This window comes from Bombyx mandarina, chromosome 18, assembly GCF_030267445.1.
Source record: "Bombyx mandarina strain Sakado chromosome 18, ASM3026744v2".
Lineage (NCBI taxonomy): Eukaryota > Metazoa > Arthropoda > Insecta > Lepidoptera > Bombycidae > Bombyx > Bombyx mandarina.
In genome coordinates, this window is record NC_143224.1 from 5,568,288 (window position 1) to 5,579,292 (window position 11,005).

The window sequence follows — 11,005 nt, forward strand, 5'->3', positions numbered from 1 at the left end:
AAACATTGTATACATTTTAGAATCACAAGTCTGACAATCGGAATAGTCAATAAAATGTTTGACAAGGCACTGGTTTTAGACAAAACAGAGCGTGCCCTTGGCTGCAGTTCTTCCGGTCAAGCGCCTAATTGAAAAGAGCGTGAAATTGAAAGAAATTCGAACCGCCGTTCAAGTCCATGTTAAAATCTGATGCATTCCGTGAAAGTATTTGCAAAGTGACGATAAAAAATATATCGATAGTCGATAATGAAACGCAGTGAAAGCGCGCAGTCAGCTTAGTCGCTCAGGGTGCATGGCCGCGCACTCCGTCCGTACCAACAGCTTCGGTCAAGCGAAGCCTCACTGCGCATCTTGTGAGAACATTTCCGTGGTATAAAAGAAGGTAACATAGTGATTCGCAGATTCATTTGCACATACCCGCTTTGACTCACCGGTGTAAGCATACAGGTTCGTGTGCTCGATGTCAGTGTTGTGACGTACTAGTGCTGTGCTCGTATATAACTAGTTTATCGATTGTTTTCTTGTTGACAGAAAGTGCCGGCCAGTGACGTGACGCGTGCAAGATGCGGTTATTTACAACGGTAAATATATTAAAATTATTTTATATTCATGTATATTTTATATTTTAAATTATCAGTTTATTAGTAAATATTTCATAACAAGTTGATATTATTTGGAACTATTGGTAACTTTTTACATTCTATTTTTAAAATTCTTAAGAATCTATCTCTCTGCACTACGGAATCTAGAAAAACGACATTTGGACATTTCGACCGTAACACAACAAGATTATGTATCAAGATTGCCAAATTTGACTTTGACTTTTGAATTAATTAGAGTTTTGTTATAAATATCGACCGAGAACTTGACAAAGGTATGTTAGTTTCTACCAAATATGTATTATAAATTTGGGAGACTTTTATATCGGCTTTCTACTTTTTTTTACGATTACAATTAAACAGCTTAAAGTATTTATATCTAAACATTTTAGATTGAAGCATGGATTAGACACGGTTTATTACTTTTGAAATTTAGCGCATATACCAAAGCTAGTAAACACAACAGTGTGAGCACCGCTGTCAAATTTGAGTAGGCATAAGATCCAAAATCTTAATTACATTGAAATAACAGTTATACTCTTGGCTTGATGCCATACGTCAAAACATATTTGAGGGGCCAAAAGCATGTTAGGATTGTGTAAAAGAAATATCGTTTTCCGTGAATATTTATACTATATTATGTATCCATGAGAATTTTCTGGAACGAACCGGAAATATATGAAGAAGCTTAATGGATTATACCATCATCATTCATCACTATCCTGCCTTTCTCCCAGTTACCTGGGGTCGGCGTAACATGTTTTCTCCTTCCATACTCTTCTATCATATACCATTTCTTCGTTCACTGCCCTCTTACCCATATCGTCTTTCACGCAATCCATCCATTTCTTCTTAGGTCTACCTCTTCCTCTATATCCTTCCACATTCATAGTTAACATTTTCTTACCAACCTCATTTTCATTTCGTCTCATCACATTTCCATACCATCCCAAACGCGCAATTAATGGATTATATGACTAGTTCAATTTTAAGTTTGCAAATTAGATCGTTGATAAGTTTAGTTGCACACTGGATACTAGAAGCACCGAAATTAGCCCTTTTATGTGCAAGATATTTTAACTTATTGAATTATTTTAAAAACATGCATTGTACTAGCACTGACAAAAATAGGTCAGTTTTAATGAAAATAGTTAGTATCTGTGCGATTTCAGCCACCTTGAATTTCTATCACTAGATCCTTATTATCCGTCAGTAAAAGTAATACCCTCTTATCATTTAGGATCTTTTGTGTCAGGCAATTGTTCTTTGATAATGAGGTTTTGGCCTAAAAGAGCATCAGCTAAATATTCCTGTGGATAAATTAAAAGGTGGCTAAAGATCCTTATTATCCGTCAGTAAAAGCAATAACCTCTTATCATTTAGGATCTTTTCTGTCAGGTTATTGTTCTTTAATAGTAAGGATGTTTCGGTCTAGAAGAGCATCAGCTAAATATTCCTGTGTATAAATTAAAAGGTGGCTAATTAAGGTTAAATTAAAAGGGATTCACAGATTGAGCAGTAGCATTCTCCGGGTATTAAACCAGGGTACTGATACTGCCAATAGGGATTTAACGATGATAGGATGTATAATAAACCCACACAAGCGGGTAACATGATCCTGCCGTGAAACCTTTGAAAGGTGGAATAGCCGTTATAAAATACCATTGAATCTTCGATCACACGTCTCGTGGTGCGTGGCGGGATCCGATGAACGCATAAAAGCAGGTGGGCCGTCCGCTCGTTCGCCTATCTATATCTATATATATAAAAATGAATTGCTGTTCGTTAGTCTCGCTAAAACTCGAGAACGGCTGGACCGATTTGGCTAATTTTGGTCTTGAATTATTTGTGGTCTAGAGAAGGTTTAAAAGGTAGATAAATATGAGAATGCTCGGAATTAAATAAAAAATAACAATTTTTGTTTGTTTTACGTTTATTTTATACAAAAGTTTAGGTCTTTTGTTTATCGATTGAGGCACTACGAAGTATGCCGGGTCAGCTAGTCTAGGTGTTAAAAAAAAAGACAGTCCACCACAAAATTTCTAAACTATTTTAGAATCATATTATACGAATTTGAATTTAGACGCCCGCAGATAATGAAAGTGGCCTCGTCTCGACCAAGGCCATTGGCACGTGTATGGTATATAGATAAATGTTAAAATCGTAACTTCACTTTTTTCTGTTGTAATATTTTCATCGGGTTCCGCGAGTCGTAGACTATAGACTATAGTTAAAGTCGGACGATCAATCGTCCGTGACCATGAAAACCATAAAGTATTCAACGCGAATGAAGTAACATGATATTATTAAACTCGTAAAAAAACCATAAAATATTTTTTTTAAACTTTTATTGTTGTGTTTAATAGGTCAATACCCATAACAGCTTGCGGTATATTTCTCAAGGTTTTACTGTTGAAAATCTTACGCTAATATAGTGTTTGTTTATTTAAATAGCTACATTTGTAAAAATATATATATTTCAATAGTGTAATACGTTCTAGGGGTAAATTAAGCCGCGCGCGTTTTATATTTATATAATAACTTTATTACAATATTCATAAATCGTTATGAAACATGAATACTTTCTCATTTCACATTAGTAATTTTAATGTTGATTAATTAAGCGAGTGATTAATTTGTAAAATGTGATTACATTGTATCTAATAAGTTTTACTAATGTTACATACACTACATCGATAGAGGGAACCGATTATTTCGAACCACTAACACCGAGACGTGTGTTGGAATGTATAAAAAGGAATTAAAGTTCTGAATATTTCAAAATAATGAAATTAAATTCAGATTTATTAAATGCTTTACCTGTATAAAGTCGCTACATACTTAATTTGTTGAAAAGTTGCGCGCGCAACTTTGATGGTATTAAGCTGAAGCCTTAAGTAAAAAGAGGCCTTAAGTATTAAGCTAATGGCATTCATCAAAGTTTAATTGACATCATCGAGACTTTGTCGGATGAATGGTATATAATTACATCAAACAAACAAGCAATCGACGTTTTAAAAAAAATACTGATGGCAGGACGTATTCTAAACCTGCACAGATAGTTAACACCACCCTGCCAGTTTCTGTCGCGAAGCAGTACCTAATGCATTCCGCATGGTACACCTGGTACATGGTGGCGGTATTTACATTCTAATGCAATAAATAAGCCAGAACTATGATATTTAAGAGGTAATTTATTTTTTATCGCTTAGATGTGTGGACAAGCTCACAGCCCACCTGGTGTTAAGTGGTTACTGGAGCCCATAGACATCTACAACGTAAATGCCGCCACCTACCTTGAGATATGAGTTCTAAGGTCTCAGTAAAGTTACAACGGCTGCTCCACCCTCCAAAACGCATGTCTGCATTCCGAAAAAAATAAATTTGTATATTTACATAATAATATAATATATGTGTGTATATGTATTTATTCCTTGAATCGATAGGTACACCGCGCGTAATTTGTTTCCTAAAGTGATTCTTGTCCACCTACTCGTGGTCTGGAAGATTGTGTGTATAATTTAGTATACTCTCTCTCTCTCTCTCTCTCTCTCTCTCTGTTTTCCATGGCAAAAGTCACACCACAATTAAATTCAAAACATCAAAATCATTGAAATGGACAATCATTTTGGTACCTAATGTCATTCATTTTATGATTCAAAATGCGATTACGTTCTGCTAATTTAACTTACTGTTTGTTACGTAAGCTGTGCATGCTTAGTGTAATATCCGTCTAATATATATTTAAACGGAAGCTAATTAAAATCGCACGATGATATAATAATCTAGTAATAATTTGATCAGTGTTTTTTTTTAATCTATGAATTGAAATTTCAGCAGCTTGCTCGTGTCTTTCGAAAAATTATTATTCCTTCGAGCTTGACAGGGTTTATGAAAGTTGTTTTATTTCTTGAACTAAATCATAGACTAAAACCCAATCTATTTACACTATTAGGTATTTACCTACGAAATTGCCGCTTAGTGAAACTGAAAGTAAAGGATGTTTTTTTTACAAATATTTTTATTTCTGTTAATCATTTACTGGTGGTAGGATCTCTTGTGAGTGCGCGCGGGTGGGTACCACCACCCTGCCTATTTCTGGCGTGAAGCAGTAATGCGTTTCGGTTTGAAGGTTGGGCAGCCGTTGTAACTATACCTGAGACCTTAGAACTTATGTCTCAAGGTGGGTGGCGCATTTACGTTGTAGATATCTATGGGCTCCAGTAACCACTTAACATCAGGTGGGCTGTAAGCTCGTCCACCCACGTAAACAATAACAAAAAAATTAAAAAAAAAAGTGACTATGCGGTTCAATATCTTTACGATCTGTGTCTGTTAAGCAACACAAGGCATACCATAACGCGTTCGTTGCGGTGGCGATAGTTTACTTCAATTGCTAATTTGACGCAAATGGACCAAGATTGTTTTGAAGCTAACCAGGTTAAATATGGAGATAGGTGACGCAAGGTAATATTCACAAAAAATTAAAGCATATGTCCAGATGTGCGATCTGTATCATCAAAAATACGCATGAACCTTTTGTTAGGTTAGATTAGGTTACATAAGAGAAGAAAATGAACGAAATGAAAAATAAACTGCTCAGTAGGTATATTGCTATACTGTTTGCTAAATGTCTAGAAATGATCTTTTATTGATTGTGGGCTGCATTACCAAATGAGATCAGAGTCATTTTCAAAATAATTATTGCATTTTATATCATATTATAAGTTTTTTTAATGTATTGTAGATTATTTATACGCATAACTTACGGATATTTCTTTTAATAATTTTTTGAAAAAAATATTGCTTTAGCGATTTCTATAAAACATAGATTCAGTGTCATTACCTGTTATACTAATACTATTTAAGCGTGTGTATAATTCACGGGATCATTCTAGGAACAATGAGGCCATTTTAGTGCAAGATATAGTTCACGACATTTAGCAGGTGTGCCAGAAAGATTTAGATAGTATTGTTTATTTTCTTGTATATTATTGTATAATCTATGGCTTAGTTCCTTATTACAAAACACGCAATGTGTTTAGCCGCGAAAAGATTGCGTTCGTAATAATGACCCGTCATAGCACGTGCAACAAGCCTACATACGATTCACTGAGATTACGCATATCGTCATTAAAGCGATTGCCCGTAGTTATGGTTCTTTTAAAAATAGAATCAACAGAAAATAGATGTTATGTATGTTGGGAACGCATCAGAGAGGGTTACGTAAGTTGTCAATTTAGAAAAAGTTAGTCGTCGAGTTTAAAACAATTATTGTTTTAAACTCGACGACTAACTTTTTCTTCTTCACTAAACTTCACTAAAATGGCCTCATTGTTCCTAGAATGATCCCGTGAATTATACACACGCTTAAATAGTATTAGTATAACAGGTAATGACACTGAATCTATGTTTTATAGAAATCGCTAAAGCAATATTTTTTTCAAAAAATTATTAAAAGAAATATCCGTAAGTTATATTCGAGTTTAAAACAAAAATTGTTTGTTTTTATTTTTGAATCTTCTCTATTTGTAAAGGTGTAGAAACGAGTAGGTAGTTCGTCAACAATTAAACATAGATTTAATAAAACCAAATTTAATAGTTAACAAGGGGTTGCTTGTGAACAAATATACGAATAAGCAAACGCGATATAACTGAATTTATCGAGTAAAAATTGTATGGATGGAAATAAAATGTCCGCTCTGTGATTCTATGAATTGAATTACAATTTACGTCTTATTCCAATTATTATGGTCAATAGGAAATGCAGTGATACTCACTGGTGCATCTTTAAGTTGGAATCGGCTTTACTTTCACTTTTGTTTATTTATACGCTTACCTCAAGCAGTTAATTCCGATACTTTCATCTCGGGAATTCATGTATAAATGGTTACATATATATGAAGTATAGCGCGTGCTTTCTGACCTCGGCGAACGTGCAAGTTGTTACGTCAAAGGCAAGATGTCAATATGTGAATAATTTTAACTTGTTTGATTAGCACTGTCGTAGCGTAAAAGTATTGATTTTATTATTCGTTGAATTAAAATATTTGATTGCCGTTTGAAACATCAGTGCTAGCAACCATCATTCAATATTTCATTATATGCATATATAGGTATTGGTTTTAGTTTTGGCAGAAAATAACATATGAGTTTTTCTCAACTTGTACTTATTATAGGTATGTATTATATTGACGCAAAGAACCAATGAAAAAAATGGGAAGAACAAATTAATGTAATGCCTAGATACTAATCAAAGACAACAGTCGCCATCCTTACTTATATGTACATAAATAATGTACAAATATGCGTCTTAAAAACAAGTAAATACGACATAAATTTAATCAATACCACTGTCGGGTGTCAGTTGCACGGTTTTTGTGTAGCTACGTATATACTTATTCCACGAAATAGCTATTATTAGTGTGCGAAGTTGAAAATGCTTAAGACCTTCCTAGACAGTAACTCAATTAAGCTAACCCGTAGTTACGTTGGGGTCGTGGAAAGCGGTCGAAGGAACGAGTCTCGCGTCTGTCTCTCGTGTCATGTCGTATATGTGCTTGTCGAGAAAATTGTTATATCTAGATATCTAGATATCACGTAAATATTTTCAGGTTAGGAATGAGTTTTTGAGGCATAGTTTTTTCCAAATAACACAGTTACTTTTATTTTGGAAATATAGCTAATTAATTTAAGTAGATAAAAGTTATGCAGTTTCTTCTGTTAGCCGACATAAAAAGAAAAGGTTCTTTTTTTTTTTTTTTTTAATTCAGCACTTTTTTCTAGGTGAATCGATTTTGATGATTATTTGAAAGCTAATGTTTCTCATTTTCCAATTTAAATTTTATCAAGATCTGACCGGTAGTTTTTCAGTAAACTTTAATAATCCATTTTCAATTGACCTCAACTGTACTGATGAAATTCTCATTTTATTTTGTTAATGTCTGTTTTTTTTTAATGCGTACCTTGGTGGTGAACAAGGTTCTTGATTCCATTTAGTAAAAAAATCAGTCGATACTTTTATTTCATTTCCAACGCACTTCTTAAAAAATAATTTATAATTACGTTATGTGCTCATAATCATAGTTTCTTTGTTATAGTGTTGTGTTTCATAAAACACACAGAAATGTCACAATGCGTTCAATTGCCGAATACGCAGAATTGTGATTTGAAAAGCAAACGCCTAGCATGCGACTGTATGAATGAAATTGCGTTAAGATGTATCATTGTAACAAGAAATTTAGACAATATTGAAGACTACACCGATAATAAAAACAATACTGTAGCATCAGTTATCTTAAAACAGTATAAATGACCATTTTTCATGGCTGCTTAAAGTTTTGATTATTCGGTGTTCAATAGTATTTTTACATTTATGTAAGTTTTCACACATTTATTAGTTTTGTTAATAGATTTTTTGTTATTTCCAGATATTATGCTGCGCGATATTAGCAACAACCTTTGCTGGTCCAGAACCGAAGAAATACAAAGTAGATGTCAAAGATAAAGACAAAGTGAGTAATTCAACATTAACAGACGATGAAAAGAAATTTTTAAGAGAAGTTGAAGCTAAATTTGGTGTAAAGCCTGATGAAGATAAAAATAATAAGAATGACGAATCAAATTCCAAAACACCTACACCTTTCCCTGCTGTTATAGCTATAGAAATAGTTAATGATACAGACTCAAAATCAAAGGGTAAAAGAACAATAGATGCAAATTTGGGTTACGGATACAGAACAAACAATGGCTATACTTATTCATACTTCGGAAAGCCCGTTCAAGAAAAAGGAAGATTCATGATATATCCATACTCGCAAGATGACATCGTTCCTACAACTCATCATTATACCCACCATACGAATGCTGGTGGTAGATATACAACAGTTGCAACTAAAGTTGAGATACAACCATCTCAGGCATTCGAGTTAGTTCCTGTGAAAGAAGAAAATGTTGAACACCAAGGCTCTTCGGTACAAAGTAACAGTTATGACAATATCAAAGGCTTGGTTTCGCCACCGCCATCGTTTGTTCAAGGAGGATATTCTCATGTATCATCGCCAGTGTCGACTCCATCTACTTTATACACTACATACAACGGACAGAGTTTTTCAGGATTGAGTGGACAATTCCCCTCGGTTATGTCCAATTATTTAGTTGAGCCTTCACAGCTTTTAAAACGACCGGAATTCCAAGGGGCTGGACTAACTACCGATCATATCCACAGCTTACAGGGCTCGACAAAGGAACAAGGAGTTGTACCTGTTCTAGTTTTGAGGATTCCTAGTTCGTCGCTAAAAAATCCTACTGCTGAGCTCTTTGCGAATTTACCTGACAACTACCCGTTTTCACGTTACTTGAACAACGTTAATTTACAAGAATTAGTTAATGAATATTTCAAGAAAATAGGCTATTCGTTCGCACCACAAGTCATGACTTATCAGGAGTCACTGGCTTTGAAAGCTTCCGAGGCCTTAACAGGGGCACCTGTGCATGAACCAAATCAGTATGCGGTACCTTACGTTCAACCTTCATACACGCATTCTGATCATTCAGGCGTTCAGTATTCGGCTGTTAAGCCTGTCATGGCTCGATATCCGTCAAGTTACGTTAAGCAACAATATTACCCACAAGGTCACTCCCATTACAGGCAACCTGTCCATCAACCAAGATACGAATACAGATATAAATATGTTCCTCAATCTCGTGCACCAACACAAACTTACTACGTACAGCCTCAGTATCAGCAGCAAGTTCAAGAGGCACCCGCTCATGTCACAGAAAACGAACAAACTTTGTCTCAAACTTATAATGCACAGGATACATCAGCCGAAGTGCAGTATGATGAGCAATCTCATGTAAACAATCCGGAATCTGTATCGGTTACCTATGAATACAGACAGCCAGAAAAAAATATTGAGAATCAATATGAAACACAGACTGCTTCACCTGACTATGCTGCTCACGCAGTAACTGCATCTGTTAGTAATAGCGTTAGTCCAGTGTACGGACTTCCGGAAACAAGTTCACCAACTTACCGTGAAGAGCAGACCTTACCAAAGGAAAATGTTGTTGTTTATCCGTCAGAAGAAGACCTCAATCAAGAACCTCAACGACAACTTTATTCGCAGCCAAATTTAGAATCATCACAGGAATATATTTATCGACAGCAATCGAATGAAAATTCTAATGATTTAGTATTAACAGAAAACTACCCTAGTAAGGACCACACGGTTGCCACTGTCCTTCCACTATCGTACAAATCAAAACAAACAACCGCAGGAGGACCTGTTCAAACAGTGAGTTACGTAACTCCGATGCCTTACTCTTATAAATACCAGTCGCCGTATAGGGTAATGGTACCCCAAACTTTCCTAAGGAACCCTGCCACAGCTGAGAAGGTTTCATACGTAAATTCACAATCGATGCATACATCTCAAAATCAAGAAGATAGTTCCGAAGTCGAATATACTGTACCAGCCCACTATATACCGCCCGTTGGTAAACAAAAGCCTCCTTCTTATCCCAGAAATTATCACTCTTACCCGAAAAGAATGACAAGACCGGAAAATAAAAGAGAAAGTATAATGACGAGGAAACAAAATCAACGCAAAGAAATGAAGAAGTCATCATAGGGTGTAAATAAAATTAGAACAGTGTACATTTTAGTAGTAAGGTTCATTGTATGATATAGAGTTAAGTTTAATTTTAAGGCAAATATGATTGCAAAATGCTAGTAGAGGATAAAAGTGTTTAAGCATCGGTATTTTACCAAAACGTTTAAAGGAAAAATGTATTATTTTTAAAGACTCGCTGAAAAGTGAAATCAAAAAGCTTTATTTCTCATTATTTATTATGTGATTTTGTTATGTTCTTAACGTACTTGAAGTGCAATATTTTGTGTTTTTGTTATAGTGGACATGAAAACTAAGAAATTAATAAACGTTGAATTTGTATTAATTATCTGTTGTGTGTCTGTATTTTGTTAGGATTTAAATAAGTCCTGATTTCTAATTTTAAATTCAACATCTGGTTGGTCACGTTCATAGCTCAACGAAAACAGATTTTTCATTTATTCCTTAGAGGTCACGACTCATCCTCATTTGGTGTTAACAGAATAACGGACCCCATAGACGAAAACAACGTAAATGTACGTCATCAAACTTGAGATATGAGTTCTAAGTCTCAGTTACATAGTACAAAAACAGTCCCGCCTTTCAAAGCGAAATGCATTACTGCTTCGTGGCAGAAATAGGCGGGTCGTTGGTACTTACCCGTGCAGGCTCATAACAGACTCTACTACGAGCTATGTGAAGAGTTATGTTATGCAGTGGCGGATTAAAGGTCCAGAGCGCCCTAGGCAATCACTTTATCGGCGCCCCTGTACCGGCTATAAATGGCCATCA

The 11,005-nt window shown here is 35.0% G+C and overlaps 1 protein-coding gene across 1 annotated transcript; it reads left to right on the forward strand.

The window, feature by feature from the left end:
- The first annotated feature begins 300 nt into the window (after positions 1-300).
- LOC114246367 (uncharacterized) lies at positions 301-10,549 on the forward strand. Its single transcript, XM_028178851.2, has 3 exons — positions 301-447; positions 532-581; positions 8,030-10,549. Exons 2-3 carry the CDS (start codon positions 564-566, stop codon positions 10,232-10,234), a joined length of 2,223 nt encoding a protein of 740 aa, XP_028034652.2. The 5' UTR covers positions 301-447; positions 532-563; the 3' UTR covers positions 10,235-10,549.
- The last annotated feature ends 456 nt before the right edge of the window (positions 10,550-11,005 follow it).